Genomic DNA, 24,789 nt, shown 5'->3' with positions numbered 1-24,789 from the left:
TTCTTCCTTCCCATCTTCCTCCCTCTTCCTCTTTTCTTCCTTACCACCTTCCCCATTTCTTCCCTTTCCTCCCTCCCTTCCCTCATCTTCCTTCATTCCATCCTCCTCCTTTTTCCTTCCTTACCACCTCCCTCCCCCTTTTCCTTCCCATCTTCCTTTCTTCCTCCCTCCCTTCCTTCCTTCGTTCCACTCTCCCTCCTCATTTTATCTTCCTCCCTCCCTCCCTCATGCACGCCCAGCCACCCACACCATTCTTGCATCCCCCCAGAGCAAATCACCCTGCAGAATTTCTGCCCCACATCTCCAACAGATTTCCCTGCTGGTTTTTCCCGGAGGGAACGTTTGAGTGCTCTGTCAGGCTTTCAGTCCCGGGACGTGAGGTCATCCACCCGAGGTTTTTTGGCTCTTCGGAGTCGTTCCAATGGCTGCTTCACAGTGGGGTTGGGGGCAAGTGACTTCTGGGGGTCCTACCTTGCTGTGTCTCCCCATGAAGCCCAAGTCCAAAGGATATATTTTTTGGGGGGTGGGGAAGGGTTTCATTTCCTGTTTACCGAGGCCTTGCCCCCGCTCTCCCCCTCCTCCCAGGATGGCCCCTCCTGAATACCTTCGCACAGCCTCTCGCCACACCGACAACAGACTCCCGGACGATTCAGCCGCCTCCCTCTTTCCACAGAGGCGAAAATGTACCAGAGGGGGGGGGGTGTTTGGCCTGCTTGTGGATATGGGGGGTGGTCCCCTCCATGGGGCGCTGGCTGCAAACGGTTGTGCTTGGGCGACGATGCACCTTAATTCTTCTCCTCCCAATGGCTGGAGCCTCTTTCTCTGTTGAATAAAATGTTTTGCCTTCCCTTCGGTGCCTTGTCGGTGCTTTTTGGTGGATCAGGCCGACATTTTGGGGGGGGGTGGGCAAGTGTAGCTGACTAGGTGGGTGTGGCCAGCTTGAGGCCACTCCCCAAACTTTGGCATGTTTCCTCTTTGCACTGGGTAAACTGGGCCGAAGCTATAAGGCTGTCCTCTTACATTTTCCAGCGTGGCCCCATGGGCCGGATCCGGCCCGCGGCCTTGAGTTGAGCACCCTAAGGAAAGGGTGCAAAACGAGGGACAGAATGAATGGGGATGGCAAAAAGGAACGTAATTTGAATTTCTAAATTGCATTGCTTAATTTTCCCGTAGCGAGTTGTCTTAACAAGTGGGCCATGCGAATCGGCCACCGCGAGTTCTTCCATTGTTCCCGGATTCCGCTTCCTCCTCCTCACCTAGTTCCCCTTTTTACTCAATCGCTTACCTTTTCAAACATCCCCGGAGCTCCTGAATAGGCTGACCCATCCACTGAAGGCTCCTGGTTTCAACCAACAGCCAGTAAGGGGCCGTTGTGGTGCCGCTGCCAGTGGAAACCAATGAAGCCTGCCATTCTGCTGCCGCGTGGCTGAAACACGGCAGCGTCTTTTACTCAGACGCTAAAAAGCGGCAGGGACGAGGACAGGAAACGGCAGCGCCGGCATCTGAGTAAAAGACGGTCGCTTTCCCCGCCGCATGGATCAGATTCCTCTGGAGTTCTTCGAAAAGGGAAAGCAAGCGATTGGAAATGGGGCGGAGAAGCAAGTGGGTTCCGGAGGCTAGCGAAGGGATTGGATAGGAGAAATAGGGAGAGGGCATGTTGCGGCATCTCTGTGGTTGGCTGTAAAGGCGAACGACCACAGTGTGCCGCTAAGTGAATCATCTTCACTCAAGGACAATGGAGAGGTTGTTCCTCAGCCTGTCAAACAAGGGATGTGCCAGGAGTGTCATATGGAGGAAGGTGGATGAAGGGTGGGCAGACTGGATCCTCAAAGGGAGGGGGCTCGCCTGGCAGCTCTGGTGGGGCACAGGGAAGAGGGTGTGAATGGCTTGGGGCATGCCAATCTGTGGGGAGGGGATGGCGCCTTCTGCACTGTTGGCAAGGCAGCCCTCTCTGTGCTGGCTGGTCTTTCACCCCTCCCACCCTCCAAATCCAGACAGGATTGGGTCCAGTGCTTTTCTCAATTTCAGAACACGTTCTGACCCAGCTTTAGCAGAAGCAAGAAACAGACTCCTTCCTTGTCACGAAAGCCCCCTTTTTATTTATCTCCTATGAATTAATGGCATTCACCGAAAAATCCAGGCAATACTCTTTCAAGGAGTTAACTGCACTACAGACCTTATCAGTCCCTTGAGCTCCCAGCCGAAAATCAGTTCTGGCAAGCAGTCTTTGATGCACGAAAACACAATGAGCAAACTCTTCAGAAATACGAGCTGTTGTCTCCTACGACAACCACTCCTCTTTCCTTCTATTTATTCCCCAGCCACGGGGAATACCACTGTGCTTTGCTTCCCGAGTCGACTCCTTGTCCTCTGTTGTTCACCTCTCCTAACTGCTCTGCACATACGCACATCTGGCACAGGCCCCAGCTGTTCTTCCTCCCCACTTATATCAGCCTCCAAAGGCAGCTGTCTCTCGAGTGGCTGGGAAATGTTGAAAAAAAACATGGCTCTATCTCTGCCTCTGATGTTAAACATCCATCAGAGCCTCTCCCAGATGCCAGAACTGGCTCAGGTTCTTCCACAACCTCATCATCAACATCCTAGAGTTATGCGCGCGTGCGCACACACACACTGAGGGATGTTAGGGTTGTCTTTACCGCCACAGTATTCCAGAGAGATCATTTGTGCACCTAGTTTGGTTGAAAATGCTTAGGTGTTCCAGAGTTATGCGAGAACACACACACACAAGATTTTTGGGCAGGGAGGGGACACCATCTCCTAAAATCCCCCCCACCCCCTAACCCTGAATCCTATCTGTACCCATGCGTGTTTTCTCTACGCATTGGGTAGACCAGGCTGATCTTCTCAGGACTATCATTAATCTTTGTCGGCGTTGCTATCTATGTGGGCATGGCCAGCTTGGGTCACTCACTGGCCGTGGCCAGCTGGGGGGTGTGGCCAACTGGGTGGTCATGGCCAGCTTGACACAACTCCCGCAACGGCTGCCATGTTTCCTCTTTGCATTGGGTAGAGCGGGGCAACTCCATCACTGGCCCGATGTCTCTACTTCACAGTGGGTAGACTGAAGCGATGCCACGTTGGATGGCCGTTTTCAGAACGGCAGCCCTGTTTGACCCCTTTGTCGTAATGGGTCTCCCCCTATAGGATAGTTTTCGGAGCTACTCATCTGCCGTCTTTAGCAAGGGCTCCGGTTTTCTGACAGTGAGAAGAATGGACCAATGGAAGAGAAGTTGCCTTTGGAAGTTGTGGGAGATTGATGGCTGGAAGCTTTGAAGGAGAGAGGCGACTGTCATCTGTCAGAAATGGTTTAGGTTTATCAAGTGTAAGTAACCCTGTCTATCTACATGGCCCAGTTTACCAAGTGTGAGTGGCCTGGTCTATCAAGTGTGGCGCCAGCGGCCGGCTTGTCACGACCAAGTCTACCAAGTGCACAGAGCCCAGTGGACCAGCAGGAGGCGGGCCGATCTACAAATCTCCCCCCTCTTCCTTTCTCTTTCTTTCCTCCTCTCCCTCTTTCCCCCTCCCTCCTCTTCCTTCCTTCTTTCCCTTTCTCCCTCCTATCTTCCACTTTCTTTTATTCATCCCCTCCCTCCTATTCCTCCCTTTTCCCTTTCTCCTTCCTTCGCTCCTTCATCACTCCCTTTCTTTCCTCCTTTGTTCATTCCCTTCCTTTTCTTCCTTTCTCCTGGTTTCTCAGGAAAGATCCAGGAGAACTCTGGGACTTTCTCTCACTCTCCTTTTCCTTTCTCCTTCCTTCCTTCCTTTGCTTCTTTCTGTCTCTTTCCTCCCACCATCCTTTCCTTCCTCTCTTTTTTCTTTTTTGTTTTCTTTTTCTCTCTTTCTTCCCTCCCTCCTCTTCCTACTTTCCCTTTCCTTCCTTCCTTCCTTCCTTCCTTCCTTCTTCCTTTTATCTTTCTCTTCTCTCCCGCCCTTCTTGCTTTGGCAAAGCAGCTGGCTTCCATTGCCCTCTGCCTCTGCGGCTACTGCAGCGCCTGGCTTCGCCCACAGCCTAAGCTTGGCTCCCTGGGAAGCCATGGGGGGGTGGGAGGTGTGGTGGGGATGGGCATGGAGTGTCCAGTTTCTTCCCAACCGTCCTTGGATTCTTTTTAGAAACAGCCTACGAAATAGAAGGAAGGAGAGAGAAGAGAGAGAGAGAAGCTGTCACACACACACAGCCATCTCCCGCTGGGCTTCAGTGGAAACACAGGACTTCTGGATTCCCAAATAGTGCAACTCAGAAGGAAGCCCCTTACCCTGTATGGGGCCGACCCCTTTTTCTGGGGTTCTCACTGGCCCCCTCCTGCCCTCGAGGAAGAGGTTCCCATTAGAAGAGCTGCATTTAAAAGGGGCCTCTGGGGATTCACTCAGCCAACTCACCAAGGGCCACTTTACACCATTACACTTCTATCAAAGAAATGGTGGAATATGGACCATTCATGAAAAACAGAAGAAGTGCTGCAGTGGCCTAGAGGTGGAGCTCTCCGCCTCACAATCAGAAGGCTGTGAGTTCGATCCTAGGTAGAGGCAGTTATTTCTCTCTCTGGGCACAGTGAGTAATTGTCTGCTGAACAAAACTCCGCACTGAATGAATGTTGAATGTTTATTTCATTTGTATGCTGCCCTTTTCCCCCCGAAGGGGGACTCAGGGCGGCTCACAACTCAAACCAGGGAAGGGGGGATCAGACAAATTAACAACAACACAAAACAATACATAATTTAAAAACACGCAACAATCATACCATTCGAGATAGGGGCAACGGTTTCTTTAGCCCCAGGCCTGTCGGAACAGCCAGGTTTTAAGGGCTTTGCGGAAGGCCTGGAGGGTGGTGAGGGTGCGATCTCCACGGGGATTCGTCCAGAGGGTCGGAGCAGCCACAGAGAAGGCTCTCCTCCGGGTAGTCGCCAGTCGACACTGGCCGGCGGATGGAATTCGGAGGAGGCCTAATCTGTGGGATCTAATCGGTCTGGTGGAGGTGATTGGCAGCAGGCGGTCTCTCAAGCACTGGTGAACAGGAAGGGCATCCAGCCAGTAAAGACTCAGCTCCATTCAGATAGCCCCAGCTCCACCCTGATGTAAGGGATTATGGGGTCATTAAAAGAGAAAAAAAGAGAAGAGAAGAAAGTTGGAAGGGACCTGTTAGGTTATCTAGTCCAACCCCCCAAACAGGAGGACCTACCTACATCATTTCTGGCAGTCCAGTCTCTTGAATGCTTCCAGCGATGAGGAAAGGATGCCAAAGGAAGGACAACATGAAATGGGAATGACGAACATTAACCTAGTTGAAAGAGCCGAGATGGCACAGTGGTTAGAGTGCAGCACTGCAGGCCACTTCAGCTGACTGTTATCTGCAGTTCAGCGGTTCAAATCTCACTGGCTCAAGGTGACTCAGCCTTCCATCCTTCCGAGGTGGGTAAAATAAGGACCCAGACTGTGGGGCCAATATGCTGACTCTGTAAACCGCTTAGAGAGGGCTGAAAGCCCTATGAAGCGGTATATAAGTCTAATTGCTATTGCTATTTTCTAAGAGTTGGGTAGCATTCTAAATCTTACAAATACATGTAAGTGCTTTCCGGGAAACACGGCTGCCCTCCTGACTGGGCAAATCTGGTAAGGATGAGTGGACCAACCTCACCAGTCATGCCAACTCATTCCTCCCCTCCCAACCCCTCCCCCCACAGAGCCTCTTTTATAAGTACAATATTTAATAAGATCTTGGTTGACACAAGAAATGCTACGGAGGCCACGTTGGCCAATGGAAGAAAGGATTGCAGGATTACCCCAGGAAAACAGGGCGGGGTGAGAAAGAACCTCAAGGCTGCTCTGCCTTGATGCTCTTTGGTGCCCGCGGGAGAGAAGGGGAGACGTTTTCAAAATTCTGCTTCTATAATTCAATAAAGTCTGAATATTTCTTGTGTTGGTGGTTTCTCGGTCTGGTCTACTTCAAGGACTGAGGGATGGGAAACCCAGGAAAAAGGGAGAGTGGTCCAGGCTGCTGGAGGAAAGTCCTGTCATCTGAAGGGCGCCTCTTCCCTCTGGCAGCCCACCTTACTGCAGAACTAGCCCCCCAATCTTTGTCTAGGGAAGCAGGAACCAGATTGGGGGGCTGGAGGGGAAAACCAGACACCTCCCCAACAAGGACCCCATCCCTTCTTGGGGAGAGCCACATCATTCAAGGGGTTCTGCTACCCAGCCATTCCATTGGAGCTCCCCACTTCTCCAGGACACAGAGCCAACCCCTCCCCTCTCCCCATTTTCAGATATCTGCTTTTCCCAGTATGGACAGAGGTAGGTTCTACTGGTTCGGACTGGTTTGGACGAACTGGTAGTGGCATGCTGGCCTTTGTCACAGAACTGGCAGCGACCCAGGCTGGCCACGCCCCCGAGCTGATTCCCCGGCACCGCTGTTGCCCTCTTTTTTGGGAGTTCTACACATCGCCAGAACAATTTCCATTGAACTGCACATATGGGCACAGCGCACATCCAGCACACACAAACACACACACAAGTGAACCAGCAATAATACCAGCTAGAACCCAACCTATGATGGGGAAGGTTTTCAGAGGAGCCTGGGGAGAGGGGGGGGAAGTGGTCCTGCTGCTAACGGGGAGGGCTTTTTCTCCCCCGAGGTGGCGCAGTGGTTAGGGTGCAGTACTGCAGGCCACTTCAGCTGACTGTTATCTGCAGTTCAGGTGGTTCTAATCTCACCGCTCAAAGGTTGACTCAGCCTTCCATCCTTCCGAGGTGGGTGAAATGAGGACCCATACTGTGGGGGTGATATGCTGACTCTGTAAACCACTTAGAGGTGCTGAAAGCCATATGAAGCGGTATATAAGTCTAACTGCTATTGCTATTGCTAATTTTAGGCAGCCGCCTTCCAACTTGCTGTGGGGGTGCAGGGGGGGCTCTGCAAAGCAGCTGCAGAGGAAGCTAGGTGGACTTTGGTGGGGTGGGTTCCTGGTTTGGCTAAGCAAGGCCTCCACTGCTCAGAGAGTGGGGCTGGGGCAGCAATCACAGTGGGGGCGCTGCTGAAGCTTTCTTTGGCTTCTGAAATGGATTGGGGGGGCTTTCCATTTACTAATATCTTTAATATTATATTTATATTTAATAAATTTAATATTATATCCCATTAATACTATCTTTGTCCTTCAGGTTTTTAGGGTGCAAGTTGCAAGGGCGCAGTTCCTCTCTTCACCACCAGAGGGTGCAACAGGCTTGGAATGTCTCCCCAGTTGCTGCCTTGGTTTTGCTGCGGCAGATTTACAGATTAACAAAGTTGGATTTAGTCATTTAGTCATTTATTTGACATTTATAGGCCGCCCTTTTCCCTGAGGGGACTCAGGGCGGCTTACAATTAATGGGAAGGGAGTGCAAGACGAAACACGAGAAAAAAAGGTGAATAAAAAATAAACCAGTAAAACACAACATTCATTCAGCATTCGGGTGTGGGGCGAGGTTAGGGTCTTATCCCCAGGCCTGACGGATAGCCCAGATCTTGAGGGCTGTGCGGAAGGCCTGGACGGTGGTGAGGATGCGAATCTCCACGGGGAGATCGTTCCAAAGCGTCAGAGCTGCAACTGAGAAGGCTCTCCTCCGCGTAGTCGCCAGTCGGCACTGACTGGCGGATGGAATTCGGAGGAGGCCTACTCTATGCGATCTGATGGGACGAAGGGAGGTAATTGGCAGAAGGCGGTCTCTCAGATAGTCAGATCCACTACCATGGAGGGCTTTATGAATGGTGAGTAGCACCTTGAAGCGCACCCGAGATCAACAGGTAGCCAGCGCAGCTCACGGAGGATCGGTGTTATGTGGGCAAATCGTGGTGTGCCCACGATCACGTCGCGCGGAGCCGCATTCTGGACTAGCTGAAGTCGCCGGATTGCTCTTCAAGGGCTGCCCCATGTAGAGCACATTGCAGTATTCCAGCCTAGAGATCACAAGGGCTCGAGTGACTGTTGTGAGGGCCTCCCGATTCAGGTAGGGCCGCACTGGCGTACCAGGCGAACCTGGGCAACTGCCCCCCTGGTCACAGCTGACAAATGATGGTCAAAAGTCAGCTGTGGGTCCAGGAGGACTCCCAAGTTGCGGACCCTGTCTGAGGGGTATAAATTTTGACCCCCCCCCCCCAGCCTGAGTGATGGAACGTTTGGCCAAATTGTTGGGAGGGAAACACAACAGCCACTCAGTCTTGTCCGGGTTGAGTACCAGTTTGTTAGCTCTCATCCAGTCCTTAACGGCCTCAAGACCCCGGTTCATCACGTCTACCGCTTCATTGATTGGCACGGGGCGGACAGATACAACTGTGTATCGTCCGCGTATTGATGGTATTTTATCCCGTGCCTCCGAATGATCTCACCCAGCGGTTTCATGTATATGTTGAATAGTAGGGGGGATAAGACCGAACCCTGCGGCACCCCATGAGTTAGGGGCCTCAGGGACATCTCTGCCCCCCACCAACACCGACTGCGACCTGTCCGAGAGGTACGAGGAGAACCACTGCAAAACAGTGCCTCCCACTCCCACCTCCCGCAGTCGTCGCAGAAGGATACCATGGTCGATGGTATCGAAAGCCGCTGAGAGGTCAAGGAGAACTAGGATGGACGCATGGCCTCCATCTCTAGCTCTCCAGAGATCATCGGTCAATGCGACCAAAGCGGTTTCTTGTGCTGTAACCGGGCCTGAAGCCAGACTGGAAGGGGTCAAGATAGCTAGCTTCCTCCAAGGTACGCTGAATCTGGAAGGCCACCACCTTCTCAACAACCTTCCCAACAAAGGGAAGGTTGGAGACTGGACGATAGTTATTAAGAACGGCTGGATCCAAGGATGGTTTCTTCAGGAGTCTCACCACCGCCGCTTTAAGTGCGGCGGGGAAGTGCCCCTCCCGAAGGGAGGCGGTAACTGACCGCCTGGATCCAGCCTCGTGTCACCTCACTGCTGTTCGCAACCAGCCAGGAGGGACACGGTCCAGTATGCAGGTGGAGGCACTCACAGCTCACACAGCCTTGTCCACATCCCCGGAGGCTGTAGATTATCTAGTCCAACCCCCAGCCCAAGCAGGAGACCTTATACCATTTATGACAGATAGCAGTCCAGTCTCTTGAAAGCTTCCAGGGGATGAAGCTCCCACAACTTCCAAAGGCAACTTCTGTCCGTGGGTGGATTGTTCTCACTGTCAGGAAATTCCTCCTTGTTTCCAGGTTGAATCTCTCCTTGGTTAGTTTCCATCCATTATTCCTTGCCTGGCCTTCAGGTGCTTTGGAAAATAGCTTGACCCCCTCGTCTCTGTGGCAGCACCTCAAATATTGGAAGACTGCTATCCTGTCTCTTACTAGACTAGCCAGGCCCAGTTCCTGCATACGTTCATCGTGTGTTTGGGCTCCAGTCCCCGAATCATCCTGGTTGCTCTTCTCTGCACCCTTTCTAGAGTCTCCACATCTTTTTATAGTGTGGTGTCCAAAACTGGATGCAGTACTCTAAGTGTGGTCTTACTAAGGCTTTATAAAGTGGTTGTAGTACCTCACTTGATCTTGATTGTATCCCTCTGTTAATGCAATTTAGGATTGTGTTGGCTTTTTTGGCTGCCGTTGCACACTGCTGGCTCATATTTAACTGTTCTTCACTAAGACTCCAGATCCCCCTCACAATCACTGCTATTAAGTCTAGTTCTATATGTGTAATTTTAGTTTATGTTGCTTAGATATAAGATTTTACTTTGTCTATATCAAATTTCTTTTGTTATATGGGGCCCAGGTTTCAAATCTGTCAAGATTCATCTGGATCTTGAGCCTATTGTCTTGGGCATTGGCTATTCCTGCCAGCTTAGTATCCTCCACCAATTTGGCAAGTTCCCCTTCTATTCCCCCCCATCTAAGTCATTATGAAGATATTAAAGAGTCCTTGGCTAAGTCGGAACCTTGTGGTACCCCACGGCTTACCTTCCTCCATGCAGATGTAGTACTGGTTAAGGACTATTCATTGTGTGCTGTTTGTCAGCCAGATGCAAATCCATCTGGTGGTGAAGCTGTCTAGCCCACTTTTTCTAGCTTACCAAAGAAGTAGGTTGTGGTCTTACTTTGTCAAATGCCTTGCTGAAGTCTATTATGTCCACAGTCTTTCGCTGGCCTACTTATTTAGACACTATGTTAAGAGTGAAATAAGGTTGGTTTGGCATGATCTGTTTTGAACAACCCATGCTGGCTTCCAGTTATTACGTTACTAGTTTCTAGATATTGGTGGATCTGTTGCATTTTTTTTTGGGGGGGGGGGGCGTGACACTGGAGGGAGGGATCCAGAGAACCTGTTTCCTTCTGGTTCCTGGTGAGGATCTGGTAGCACCTCCAAATTGGCTTTTGGGTTGGATAAAAGCTAGGTGGGAAAATTTCAGACTGGGGTGATGGACACTTTCCTGGTTGAAGAACACAAAGGCTGCTCAAATTCTCACCACCTCTTTTGTCCTCTGTGCTCTGCCCATGTGTGTGCATCAATGGTGGGATTCAAATTCAGATTTTGTGGGCGTGGTGTAGCTTGATGGGCGTGGCCTGGTGGGTGTGGCAGGGGAAGGATACTGTAATAGTCCCATTCCCTCCCCACTCCAGGGGAGTGATACTGCAAAATCCCCATTTCCTTCCAATCAGTGGAGACTTGGCAGGCAAAGAATAGATGGGGGCGGGCCCAGTCAGAGCTCTGAACTACTCACAATTTCCGCTAGCGGTTCTCCAGAACCGGTCAGAACCTGCTGAATGCCACCTCTGGTATGCATGTGTCTGTGTATTTGTGTAAGGGAGAGGGAACTGGGAAAGTGTGGGGGCAGCTGCTTCATCCCACTGATCACCCTCTCTGCCAAAATAGGCATTCTTCCGACCCCATTCTTCCGATCTCCTGGTTATCCCTCTGGTCTCTCCAATTGGCCTCAGGAGAGGCGCCCACAGCTGCATCTCAGACTTCAGAGGGTCTTTCTGTGATGGGTGAACTTCAGAGAGGATTGGAGTTGGAGGATGCAGGGCGAAATCACAGTGATTTTCAGGGATATTTCCAGGACGTGGTCAAAAGTGGATAGTCACCATGGAGCTTCTGGATACTTTTCAGGGGTATGTAGCATAAGTGCAGGCATGCATAGGTATGCTGGAACACGCATACAACAGCAGTAATGATTTACTATACCATAAGGTCAGTAACACAACCTGCTGACTTTGAGCATTATGTAAGGCAGAGGTTACAACTTGCTGACTCTGAGCATTATGGGGTCAGAAGTTTGTGTGCCAGTAAAAGATTTACCTGCTGACTATGAGCATTACTAGGGTCAGAGGTTTGTGTGGCAAGTAGATAATTTATATACCATAGACTTGTACAACCATGATTGGCTTGCAACTCCACCCTTTCTTTGTGTATGCTCAATAAAAGAGGCCTCAGAGATTGCTCTGAGTCGTCTCATCCCAAGGGAACTCGTGTCCGTGTCTTCCTTCATCACTGGCCTCATGGGCGACCCGCGGAGAGATGGCAGGGGTAGCCCCACGTAAAGTGTGTGTTGCAGTAGTCCAATGACCAGACCTTAAGCTAAAAAGGTGCAGAAATGGCAGGCTGGTGTGCGCATTGATGTGCGGGCCACGTTCCCTCTCTCCGTCCCCACTGGGACACCAAGCCGTAAAGATTGGGGACTGCTGGCCTATTCAGCAAAAGATGGGGCAGATGGGTGACCTGGGAGGGGGCATCCGTGTCAGCCTTCCGAGGCCAAGAGGAGCCACTCACAAGGGTTGACTGCCTCCTCTCTGGCAGCAGAACTGACTTCACCCACCCGGGATGCTGTTGGCTTAAGAGGGAAAAAACCCTTTGATACTGGTGCAACTGGGGAAGGGGGCACCTCCTGAGCTGCACTGAGGCCAAGGCAAGGACATGAGGGTTATGGGGCAAGATCCTACTGCCCTTGAGAAGGTGGAGCAGGGTCTTCAAAGATAAGGACCCGAGTCCTCTCACTGGCCCCCAGGAAGGACGAGGAAGACTCCCACACACAGAGAGATTTCAGCAGTCAAAGGCAAAAGAGAAGTGGAGAGGACACCAGTTCTGCAGCTCTGCAATTGTTTATTTCTCAAAACAAAGGAAGCAGAATTAAAAATCTGGATTTGGAGGCAACATGAAGTCGTCATTCAAACACTTTATGGATAAATCAGTGATACACGGCAAGCAATATAATTCTCAGGAAGACAAACTCAAAAGTCCAATTGGGCTAGAAGAAAAAGCAGGTTGGAGATGCTTTCGTGCGCCTTCGGTTTTGCTCGATGAACATCCGGACATGCTCGTCCTGTGCGTTGGGCTCCAAGTAGAGCTGGTAATATCGCCACCGTTCTTCCAAACAGTTCTCTGCACCATCTCCATCAGCTTGGAGACCTGCCTCTCCCGCTCGGCTCCCGAGGCTTTGTTGTTGAACCCGCAAAAGTGCCTCCCGCACCGCTGGATCAGGTCCTGCAAATTCCTGTCCCCGGATTGTGTGACGTACTCATCCAGTGGAATGCCTCTCAAATTCTCCAGGCAAGTGAACAGGATAATGGTGTGGCTGGTGGACTCAGCCCCAAAGACATCCTGGACATGCTTTATGACAGCTACGTCTTCTGGGGTGAAGTGCCCCACCTGGGTTACAAAAATCAGAGCGTGGGGGGCCAGGCCTGGAGAGCTCTAGACAAGCCATGATCTCACGTCGCACTATCTCATTGTAGTTGTCAGAATCAAACATGGCTGGCGTGTCGACCACGGAAACCGTCATGCCCTGCCAGCTTCCTTGCCCCCTTTGCACTTCAGGGTGGTGGTCTTTGCCGCCAAGGTGGACTCAAACTCTTTCCGTCCGAGAATGGTGTTGCCCGTGGTGCTTTTTCCCACTGCCGGATTTTCCGATCAGGATCAGCCGGAGTTCCTCCCCTGTGAGATTGGAAGACATCCATTGCAGCACTCCCTCCTTTCTTTCTTTCCTCCTTCCCCTTTATTCCTTCTACTCCTTTTCTCTTTCCTTCTTTCCATCCTGTCTTCTTCCCTCATTCCCTTCCTGCTTCCTCCCTCCTTCCATTTCCCACTTCTCTTTTCTTTCCTCCTCCTCCTTCCTTCCTTCCTCTTCCTCTCTTTCTCCTTCCTTCTGGCCTGACTGTCTCCTTCCCCTCTCTCTCGTTCCTTCTACTTCCTTCCACTTTACTTCCTTCCATTCTGTCTCTCTACCTTCCTTCAGCCCTTGCATCCCACTCCCTCCCTTTTTTCTCTCTTCTTCCCTCATTCCCTCCCTTTTCCCCTTTCCTCTTCCCTTTTCTTTCTTCTTCCTTCCTCCCTCCCTTTCTTTTCTCCTCTTCCCTCCCTCCCCTCTTCCCTTTTCTTCCCTCTTCCCTTTTTTCCTCACTTTCTTTTCTCCTTTTCCCTCCTTCCCTTCCTCGCTTTCCCCTCTTCCCCTTTCCTTCCTTCTTTCCTTCCTCAATCTCTTCCTCCTTTCCTTACTCTCCTTCTTTCCCTTCTTTCCTCCCTCCTACTTCCTTCACTCACCCCTTCCTCCCCTGCTTTTCTTTCCTCTTCTTCCCTCCTTCCTTTCCTCCTTCCTTCCTTCCTATCTTCCCTTTTCTTTCTCCTCCCTTCCCCCTCCTCCCTGCCTCCCTCCCTTTTTCCTTTTTCTTCCTTCCTTCCTCTACTTCCTTCCTATCTCTTCTTCCCTCCTTCCTTCTTCCCTTCCTTCCCTCTCCTCTTCCCTTTCCTTTTCCTGCCTTCCACCTTCCTTCCCCTCTTCCCTTTTCTTCCTTTTTCTTTCTCTTTCCTCCCTCCCTCTCTTCTTTCCTTCTTTCTTCCTCCTGCCCTCCCTTCCCTCTATCATTTCCTTCTGGTATCTTCTTCCCTGCTTTCTTCCTCACCTCCTTCTTCCTCCCCCCTTCCCTTCTTTCATTTTCTTTCACTTTCCTCCCTTCCTTCATCCCTCTCCTTCCCTTCCTCTTCCTTCTTCCCTCATTCATCCTTCCTTCCTCCCTCCCTCCCTCCCTCCTCCTCGATTTCCCAGGAAAGGTACGAAAGAACTGGGGGGAAAGGAGGGGGGCTGTTACCTCTCTCGGCATCCATCCCTGCTCCAAGGCCACTTCAGATCTCCCACTCCTCAAAATCCTTGCTGAGAGAAAGCAGAACCCAAAGCTGTTTTTTTTTCTCTCTCTCTTCCTGCTTGAGTCAGGGGCTCCAGAGGAGGGTCTCTCCATCCCAGGAGGACACGGCTGCGTTCTCTCTTTAGTCAGCTGCACAGCCACCTTCCCTCGGCAGTCGGCATCCCCCAAAGCCCTTCACACATGGTCGTCCTTTGGAGGAGCAAGACCCAAAGCGGAGCAGAATCCATCTCTAGCACCCTCTACTTTAGAGACCCCAGACCCAATTCCCTGTCCTCCCCATCTCCAGACCCCACGGCAAGCCCCCTTTGCAAAGCGGCTGCAGGATGCTTGGGAGGGATCCAGGAGGCGGGCTGCGGGGTGTTCCCAGGACCCCCTCCTCGGGGAAGAAGACCCCCACCCAATATGCCTCGGTCGTCCAGCCCTCCCCCTTAGGACGCAGCTCTTGCGCCGGCAAAGCAGCTGTGCCAGGAAGCCGCGGAGCTCTGGAAAGGGAGGTGAGGGGCCGGGAGGGGGCTTCTTCCCCCCTCCCTTCCACGGTTGAGCTGCCTCCCAGTCCCTTCTTTGGACGGAGGAACTTCCTACTGGATCCGGCAGGCGATCGTGGGTCAGATCCATCACAGGTGACTCCTGGACCGAAAGTGAAAGCTAAGGCTGAAAGGCGGCGGGGCCACAGGAAGGGAGGGGGGGGGTGCGTAGGCGGCCGTGACAGACGGGCTCGCCTTTGCGAATGGTGGTAAAGATCTTCCCGGCGCTCCGGCTCTCGCTTCCTCTCTTTTTTCCCAGCAAGGGGGAGTTGTCCAGCGGATCCGCCGCGGGCTGACTCCGGTGGAAGCCCCTTCCCCTGAATGGGGACGACCCCTTTCCTGAAACGCCACTCCTGCGCTTGGGATTCAGGAGCCGCGTTGGAAGAACTGCGTTCCTTGGATCGTCTGGGAACCGGGATAAATTTTTGGCAAGGCTGCCCCCACAACTACAGAGAGCGGCAGGACGGGGGGGGGGGTCAGGTATGCTCCAAGCCGCCTCTGCTGTGGGGGGGGGGGAGAAGGGTGCTGGCCTTTGAGTGCCTCCCTGGACTCCGGTTGGCCCCTGGAGGGGGTCCTTCCGCCCCCCCTCCGCCTGACAAACCCCAACAGAGGCACATTGAGGTGCCAACTGCTGCAGAGCGGGGCGGGCGTGGGGTGGCGGGCAGCTGGACGGTATCCTATGCAAAGGGTGGGGGGGGACTTTGCTCACCTCTAAAGGGCGATGGGCTTGCAGGCGCCTCGGTCCCTATGGCGGGTTTGTTTATACAGAACTTGAAGTCTCAACTAATTTCTCCGCTCTCTAACTAGCAGGAGGTGGGGCGACCGAAGGGGAAGGTTGCCTCCACGGGTTTGCCAGGAATGGGAAGGGAGGGGTTACTTTCCCCCAAAGCGTCGGCTCCTTGCCCCCCCCGCCCCCACCTGAGAAAGAAAAGTCATCGGAAGCTCTTAGCGGGTGAGGGGCGCTGGTGCAGTTATCATACTCAGCAGAGGCTGCCCGTGCAGCGTGGAAGGGTTAGGGCGGAGGGGGGGGGTGGTGTCCCCGTCCAACAGATCCGCCGAGCTCGCTCCAGTGGAAGCCCCTTCCCCTGAATGGGGCCCATCCCTTTTCTGCAGCTCCACTGGCCCCTCCTGCGCTTGGCATTCAGGGGGGCCGTTAGAAGAGCTGCGTTTCCCGGGGCGTCCCGGGACCGTGTGAAATTTGGCAACGAAACAGAGCGAAAGAGTCCTCGGCAGGACTGGAGGGGAGTCAGGCATGGTCCGAGCCGCCCCTGCTGGGGAGGGGGGGTAGGATGCTGGACTTTGAGGGTCTCTCTGGGCTCCGGTTGGCCCCTGGAGGGGGACTCCTTCCACCCCCTCTCCGCCCGACAAACCCCAACAGAGGGACGTCGGGGTGCCAGCTGCTGCAGAGCGGGGCGGGGTGGGATGGAGGGCAGCTGGACGGTATCCTATGCAAAGTGGTGGGGGGACTTTGCTCACCTCTGCAGGGCGATGGGCTTGCAGGCGCCTCGGTCCCTTTGGCGGGTTTGTTTGCGCAGAACTTGGAAGTTCGCCTCTCCTCGTCTCCGGAGCTAGAAAACTGGGTGGGGCCGCCAGCGATCACCCTCCGCCGGAGAGGAGGAGGAGAATCGTGCGCAAAGGGCCCAGGATGGATGGAGGGGAGGGGGCTGCATTCCAGGAAAGTCCGACGGGGCTGCAGCTGCCCCCCCTTCCTCAGGAAATTCCTTTCCAGCCAACGCCACCTCTTCCACCTCATCCCCGCCCGCCCCGCGACTTCGGAAGACTAGAATTTAAACTCACAGATATCTCCTGTTATAGAAAAGAGAAAGGAACAAAGAATAAAACAAATAGCTCAGACGGCACATTATTAAATTGGGCGGGGCGGGGTGGAATAGGAAAGTATTAAAATGCAAGTATACAAGTTCAAAAATGGTATAAGTGGAATTATTATCAGAAATAAAATGTAACAGAGAACATTATTTGTATGGAAATATAAAGTTGGGGATTGCTGAAATGCCACCCCGGGAACCCATCAGAGTAAGTAGATAAGCAGGGGCAATTACGGAAAGGAGGGCGGGTGAGGAGGGAAAGGAAGAAAGGGTAAAGCAGAGAAAGTAAGGGAGGGGAATTAAGAGTAGGAGAGAGGGGAAGGAGGAGGAGAAAAGAGGAGGAAGGGGGGAAAGAGAGGGGAAGAAGAAAGGGGGAAGGAGAGGAGGAAAGAAGAAGGTGGAGAAGGGAGGTTGAGAAGATGGAAGGAGCAAGGTTTTTGCAAAATAAGATGGAGTCATGGGTTGCAAGGAAGTGACCCAAATTGTATTCTATATATTTGTAAGAAAATAACGATGAAGATTAATGATGAATAGATAAATGTTAATAGCAAATATAAGAATGTATATTTGTGAATAAATTTGAAGGAGAAAAATAAAAAACTTTTAAAATGTAGACTCACAGAGTTGGAAGGGACCTTGGAGGTCACCTAGTCCAACCCCCTGCTCGAGCAGGGGCTCCTCTACCGTTTTCTGCCTCTCTGGTCCCAGCTCAGCTGCTCCGGAGCGCCGGGATCTAAAGCGGGGCGCTGTTGCCTCTTGCTCAATGTTCCCTCTAATTTTTTTTCAGTGTGAGCAGAAAAGTATAGTGTTTGAGCGGAACATTTTCATGCCTGAGCACCTGAATTTTTTTCACAGATGTCACCTTACGAAATCAGTATTATTTGAAACTCAAAGTTTTGTTTATTCAAGGTACCCGCTTAATTAAAAGTGTTATATAATATCAGTATCACTTAACAACGCTCCTGCTTAGCAACCAAAATGTTGGTTCAGAAACTCTGGCATTGAAGCATGCAAGTCTTAAAGCTGTCAAGTTACAAGATCCTTGCACCCCTAACCCTTTAGGAAAAAAAACCCCAGGGGTCTTCAAGCCTGACAGCTTTAAGACTTGTGGACTTCAACTCCCAGAATTCCTCCTCCAGTCATGTTGCAGCGATGTCATCTGTGTGGATCTGCTCCATCTTTGTTTTTTTTCATGGGGGGCAGGGCTGCCGCGGAAGATGCCAACGAGCCCCCACCGCCACTAGAATAACTGCTGCCACCTCCTCCTCCTCCGCCAACAGCACCACCACATTTGCTGCCCAGCGCTGCAGCTGAGAAGCCACCAAAGCTCCCGCTGGCGCCTCCACCCATGGCAGCGGCAGCGCTGCCTCCCCCTCCGCTCGGAGTATCTCAGCTGGGCTCCGGGTTACCCCTGCCGCCGCCTCCACCTCCGCCACCTTCCTATTAGCTCCCGCGGCCTCATGGCTCCTCAAAAGCATGGCAGAGGAGGAAGGGGGAGGGATAACGCGGGGGCCAACTCAGGTGCTCCATGTGGAGGGAGAGACACCACTGCCACGGGCGGGGGTGCTAACGGGAGCTTTGGCGGCTTCACCTCAGCCGCAGCATCGGGTGGCAAATCTGGCAGTGCTGTTGGAGGAGGAGGAGGCGGCAACAGATATTCTGGTGGCAGCGGGGGCTTTGGGGGTTCACTTCAGCCGCAGAGCAGGGTGCAAGCGGCTTGCTTTGCTGAACACGGGGCGACTGATGCTAGTCTGAGTGGCTGCAGCCAGCGCAAACTACCGTCAGTCGCTCCGTGCACATCAAAACAAATCTGGGGAGGTCCTTTGCGGGTGGCCAGTTCTAGCCACTTGCAAAGGACTTCCCCGTGTTTGCTTTGCTGAACACGGGGCGACAGACAGTAATGAGTGGCGCAGCCGATGCCCAGGAGGTCCTAGGAGACCAGCTGTGCTGCATAAGCTCCTGCTGCCATGCCCTTGTTGGCCATTGGGAGCGTTGCAAGACTTGAAGATGTAGCCATAGTTCACTTGTCGGTCACTAGGGTGCATTGCAAGACTTGGAGATGTAGCCGCAGTTCACCTGTCGGCCACTAGGGTGCGTTGCAAGACATGAAGATGTAGCCGCAGTTCACCTGTCGGCCACTAGGGTGCATTGCAAGACTTGAAGATGTAGGCGCAGCGTACTTGTTGGCCACTAGGGTGCGTTGCAAGACTTGGAAATGTAGTCGCAGTTCACTTGTCGGCCACTAGGGTGCGGTGCTTAATTTGGCGATGTAGGTGCAGTACATTTGTTGGCCACTAGGGTACGTTGCAAGACTTGAAGATGTAGCCGCAATTCACTTCTTAGCCACTAGGGTGCGTTGCAAGACTTTGAAGATGTAGGTGCAGTTCACTTGTTGGCCATTAGGGTGCGTTGCTTAACTTGGCGATGTAGATGCAGTACACTTGTTGGCCACTAGGGTGCGTTGCAAGACTTTGAAGAGAAAGGTGCAGTTCACTTGTTGGCCACTAGGGTGCATTGCAAGACTTGAAGATGCAGGCGCAGTGTACTTTTTGGCCACTAGGGTGCATAACAAGACTTTGAAGATGTAGGTGCAGTTCACTTGTCAGCCACTAGAGTGCATTGCAAGACTTGAAGATGTAGCCGCAGTTCACTTGTTGGCCACTAGGGTGCGTTGCAAGACTTGGAGATGCAGGCGCAGTGCACTTGTTGACTACTAGGGAGCGTTGCAAGACTTGAAGATGTAGCCACAGTTCACTTGTCAGCCACTAGGATGCATTGCAAGACTTGGAGATGCAGGCGCAGCATACTTGTTGGCCACTAGGGTGCGTAGCAAGACTTTGAAGATCTAGCTGCAGTTCACTTGTTGGCCACTAGGATGCATTGCAAGACTTGGAGATGCAGGCGCAGTGCACTTGTTGACCACTAGGGAGCGTTGCAAGACTTGAAGATGTAGCCACAGTTCACTTGTCAGCCACTAAGGTGCATTGCAAGACTTGGAGATGCAGGCGCAGCATACTTGTTGGCCACTAGGGTGCGTAGCAAGACTTTGAAGATCTACCTGCAGTTCACTTGTTGGCCACTAGGATGCATTGCAAGACTTGGAGATGCAGGCGCAGTGCACTTGTTGACCACTAGGGAGCGTTGCAAGACTTGAAGATGTAGCCACAGTTCACTTGTCAGCCACTAGGATGCATTGCAAGACTTGGAGATGCAGGCGCAGCATACTTGTTGGCCACTAGGGTGCGTAGCAAGACTTTGAAGATCTAGCTGCAGTTCACTTGTTGGCCACTAGGATGCATTGCAAGACTTGGAGATGCAGGCGCAGTGCACTTGTTGACCACTAGGGAGCGTTGCAAGACTTGAAGATGTAGCCACAGTTCACTTGTCAACCACTAAGGTGCATTGCAAGACTTGGAGATGCAGGCGCAGCATACTTGTTGGCCACTAGGGTGCGTAGCAAGACTTTGAAGATCTAGCTGCAGTTCACTTGTTGGCCACTAGGATGCATTGCAAGACTTGGAGATGCAGGCGCAGTGCACTTGTTGACCACTAGGGAGCGTTGCAAGACTTGAAGATGTAGCCACAGTTCACTTGTCAACCACTAAGGTGCATTGCAAGACTTGGAGATGCAGGCGCAGCATACTTGTTGGCCACTAGGGTGCCTAGCAAGACTTTGAAGATCTAGCCGCAGTACACTTGTTGGCCACTAGGATGCATTGCAAGACTTGGAGATGTAGGTGCACCGTACTTGTTGGCCATTAGGGTGCATTGCAAGACTTGAAGATGTAGCCACAGTTCACTTGTCAGCCACTAGGATGCATTGCAAGACTTGGAGATGCAGGCGCAGCGTACTTGTTGGCCATTAGGGTGCATTACAAGACTTGGAGATGTAGACATAGTTCACTTGTCAGCCACTAGGGCGCATTGCAAGACTTGAAGATGTAGCCGCAGGGAGGGCATAAAACCAGGGACTCAGCATCTCAGTCCTTCCTTCTCTCCTTCTCCACCAACATTGAAGCATCTGATCGCCCTTTTCTATCCAGGGCTCAAGCCATGTGGTCCTGTCCACCAATAAACCATCTTTCCAAGCAGCCTCCATGTCTTCAGTGTCCTTTTCCCCACTTGGGGAAGGAAGGAAAGAGAGACGGAGGGAGGGAGGGAGGGAGGGTGGGAGGGAGAAAGGAAAGGGAGGGAAGGAAGGAAGAAAGAAAGATGAGGAAAAAACGGAAGGAAGGAAAAGGGGGACGTCGGGAGGCTTGTAGACCGGGTCGCATCATGCCGGCCCGGTACTGCCTTCAAGCCGGTAGACCGGGGTCTGTCTTCGCAAGTGGTAGACCGGGTCCCGCCATGCCAGGCGCTTTCGCAGCTGGTAGACCGGGAGCCCTCTGTGTCATTAGTAGACCGGATGCTGTCCGCACGAGTGGTAGACCGGGTCCCTTCTTTGTAATTGGTAGATCGGGTCCTGTCTGCGGCATTGATAGACCGGATGCTGTCCGTATGAGTTGTGGAGTGGATCTCTTCTTTGCAAATGGTAGACCGGGTCCTGTCTGCATAATTGGTAGACCGGGTCCCGCCATACCAGGCACTTTTGCAGCTGGTAGACCGGGAGCCGTCTGCGGCATTAGTAGACCGGATGCTGTCCGCACGAGTGGTAGACCGGGTCCCTTCTTTGTAATTGGTTGATCGGGTCCTGTCTGCGGCCTTGGTAGACCGGATGATGTTCGTATGAGTGGTAGACCGGGTCCCTTCTCTGCAATTGGTAGACCGGGTCCTGTCTGCGTAATCCTGTCTGCGTAAATGGTAGACCGGGTCGTGTCTCCACAACTGGAAGACCAGGTTGCTTCAAATTGGTCTACTTTCACAGGTGCCCTTCATACCCCGGGCCAACCCATCACACGTTGCCTCCTTACATTTTTCATGACTCCCCTGTGGCCTTTCTCTTTTACATCCCTGCATTACACCACTTTTGACACATGATAGTCCTGGCTCTCCTTCCCGGGATCAACTTCCCACAACTTCCAAGGCAACTTCTCTCTGTCAGTTCTTCTCACTCTCACAAAAGAGGCTCCCTGCTAAGGTCAATAGGCTGGAGAGCTGCCAAAACTATAATATAGGGGGACACCCATTATGACAAAAGCAGTCAAACGGGGGGGGGGGGGGGGGCTGCAGACATGGCGTCAAGGCCAGTTCACCCATTGCAAAGCGCACACATCATGCCAACATGGAGTTAAATGAAAGGAATAAACATGGCAGCAGTTGGGGGAGTGGTGTTAAGCTGGCCATGTCCACCCAGTTGGCCACACCCATCCAGTCAGCCACAGCCGGTGAGTGGCCCCAAGCTGGCCCTGGCCACTCAATTGACCCCCTCACCCCCCACCCCCAATATCAACTATAGGCAAGAGGAGATGGGCCCGGTCTACACAATGCATAGAGGAAACACCAGGCCAGCATGAGGTAGAGATTGGATTAAGATGTTGGAAGAAATGTCCTTCTGGGTTCAGTTCCAAGTGGGGAAAAAGACACTGGAGACATGGAGGCTGCTTGGAAAGATGGTTTATTGGCGGACAGGACCACGTGGCTTGAGTCCTGAACAGAAAAGGTGATCACATGCTTCAATGTTGGTGGAGAAGAAGAGAAGGGAAGGCAAGAAAGGAAGAGAAGCTGAGTCCCTGGTTTTATGCCCTCTCTGGCCTTTGATCTTGAGCTTGTATTCTGATTGGTTGTCAGACTCCCATGGGGCCATGCAGGGGCAACTCTCTAGGCTGTGTTTTGAATCCAGATTTGGTTGAGTTCTCAGATGCCATGTGGTAAGTTGGGTAAAGGGCCAATATTATCATGCCTTAATCCCATCTCCTGGAGTCGAAGGGGAGAACTCTTTATTATGTAAAGGGACTGGCTTGGCCTTCTTAATGGCCCATTGACAAAGTGGGTGGGGGCAGGAAGCTGCAGGGAGCTATTCTCTCTTTATAAAATGTTTCTCCCTTTTCACATCCAGAGAAATATTCTGCCTTTTCAATATTTTCTAGGATATTTCATTTTTCGGGGAGAGGGATGCGTGATAACTTCCTACACTGGTACACATGATGTCAGCCTCTGCTTTGCTGTTGCTTCGGCTGCCATGAAACGGGGAGGGAGGGCATGGTATTTGGGAGGGGTTACTCATTGTGCTGGAGGAAGGTTCTGGAGTTCAGCTGCTGGTCGGACTACGCATGCGTGGGAGATTCCCGCCAGGACTAACGGCACCGACATTCCATCTTCGTGATGCCTTTTGAAGTTATCTCACACCTGACACTTGAGAGAATTATGATTGGACTGTAACTGTGATGCCAAGGGGAGGGGAATGGGCTTTTCTATATATCAATCACTTTTGCGCCTAAATATTCAGATTTCGCTTCGCTATGCCTTTAATCATTTATAATTAGTAAAAGTACACTTGATTTCCACACATGGAGTCTCGTGGTCTTTCTTTCCTAATTATCTATTGGAGAGGTGCTGACAGTAAGCAAAATCTCACTCACACCCCACCAGGAGATTTCAACCTTCCGTGGGGGGTGTACTTTCAAGAAGAAACAAGCACGATGTCTTTGCAAGCAAGCGATGAAGAAATTGAAAAGGAAACCGCTGACCCATCATTACCTGAGAGAATGGCTGAATTGGAAATAGCGGGCCCTGTGATTCCCCCCCTGATGGTCCTTGACTGTGGGACAAAAGGAGGACAGCGAAAGTTAGGATGCTGGAGTTACCAGGAGAAAACAACAGGCGAGGCCACTTGAGATGGGACAAATCTTGCCCGAACGAAGACCCCGAGAAAGAGATCAAACGGAGGACTTTGAACAAAGGTACTCTATGCAAAAATTCAGGGAGGGTGAAGAGGCCGTGGGGGGATGGGAGCAAACTACCCCAGAAACCGCTTCTCCCCCCCCAGCCAGGGCAGTTGCCAGAGCTGGGGGCCCCCCTAGAAGACGCAGAATGGCAAAAATCCCTCCCTTAACTGTGAAATATGACGGGAATCCGGACAAACTGGGCCTCTTCATTATGCAAGTTTATAACTTTATGGAAGTTTATGGCCCCGAATTAGAATCGGATGACATAAAAGTACGAATGGTGTTGCTTGCTTTGGAAGAAGAGGCAGCCGAATGGTGCTTAAGTCTACACCAAAGCAATTCCCCCCTCCTGAGGGATTTTGATCCTTTTATGACTGCGTTTAAGAGAAGATTTGATGACCCCCTGACTGAGAAACGGGGAAAGTTGAAATTTATGACCCTGAAACAGGGGGATAGACCGGTGTCTCAATATATTCAGGAGTTTCAACAACTCGCTGCTTATATGAGAGGGTGGTCCCAAGAGGCGCTTTTGGACCAATTTGCGTTAGGATTAAATGAGGACATTTATCAACAGTGTGTTAATCGTCACCTTCCCAAGCGCGTTACTGCTTGGTATGAAAATGCAGCAGACATTGAGCTTGATTTGATTAGACTGCAACGTGCAAGAGATGAAAGAGAGAGAGAGAGAGAGCTGAAAAATCACCCCCACCGACTCGAAAGCCCCCTTTCCGAATCAGGGGTGAAGGAAAGGGAACCTCCACAGGCAAAGCCAAACCGTTCACTTGTTTCCGTTGCGGGAGGGTGGGCCACCGCGCTCCAGAGTGTCACTCTAAGCTCCCCACGACTGCCCCAGCCCCTGCCAAGAGGGAAGGGAGAACAAGCAAGGGCCCAGACAACAAGAAGAAAGAGGCTGCTTTCGCTGCTGACACCATCCCCCCCCCCGCGGTTCATGCAGAATGTGGAGGGAGAAGCTGACGCATCCACCAGCTCCTCTGATGACTCCGATGACGACGCCTTGCCTCGCTGGGTGAGTTCAAACAAAGGCCCCATGCTGATCCCAATAGAATTAAGGGTACCGCCCGATGGGGTGTCAGAGCAGCTTCCCGCCCTCCTTGACTCGGGTTGCTCCCGCTGCATGATCAATCCTGCAATGGTGGAGAAACTAGGCCTCAAATTAAAAACTTTGAAAACCCCTATTGTCTTTTGCCAAATAGATGGTTCCATAGCAGGGGGTGGCCCAGCCCATTTCTATACTGAACCTCTAGAGATGAAAATGGGCACCCACATAGAGTTGATCTCTTTTATTGTGGCTCCTGGAATGGACAGACCCCTCATTTTAGGCCTCCCCTGGCTTCGAAAATGGAACCCTCGCATAAATTGGAGGGAGGGATGGCTGCGCATTCGCACGAGCACAGCTCCAGATGAGGAGGGGGTTTCCCCAGAGCCTGCTGGCTGCAGCCCCGTTTTGGCCGCCAGAGGTCAGGA

At 52.1% G+C, this 24,789-nt stretch overlaps 1 protein-coding gene across 1 annotated transcript; it reads right to left on the bottom strand.

The window, feature by feature from the left end:
* Positions 1-12,121: 12,121 nt before the first annotated feature.
* LOC116520598 (GTPase IMAP family member 3-like) lies at positions 12,122-12,975 on the bottom strand. The gene is given in 4 exon segments (XM_032234869.1): positions 12,122-12,667; positions 12,669-12,784; positions 12,787-12,883; positions 12,885-12,975. Coding segments are annotated over 4 exon segments (732 nt in total). The 5' UTR covers positions 12,945-12,975; the 3' UTR covers positions 12,122-12,208.
* Between the last annotated feature and the right edge of the window lie 11,814 nt (positions 12,976-24,789).

Source organism: Thamnophis elegans, chromosome Z, assembly GCF_009769535.1.
Source record: "Thamnophis elegans isolate rThaEle1 chromosome Z, rThaEle1.pri, whole genome shotgun sequence".
Taxonomy (NCBI): Eukaryota; Metazoa; Chordata; class Lepidosauria; order Squamata; family Colubridae; genus Thamnophis; species Thamnophis elegans.
The sequence above is the reverse complement of the archived record's forward strand: the minus strand, read 5'-3'. Positions and strand labels throughout refer to the sequence as shown.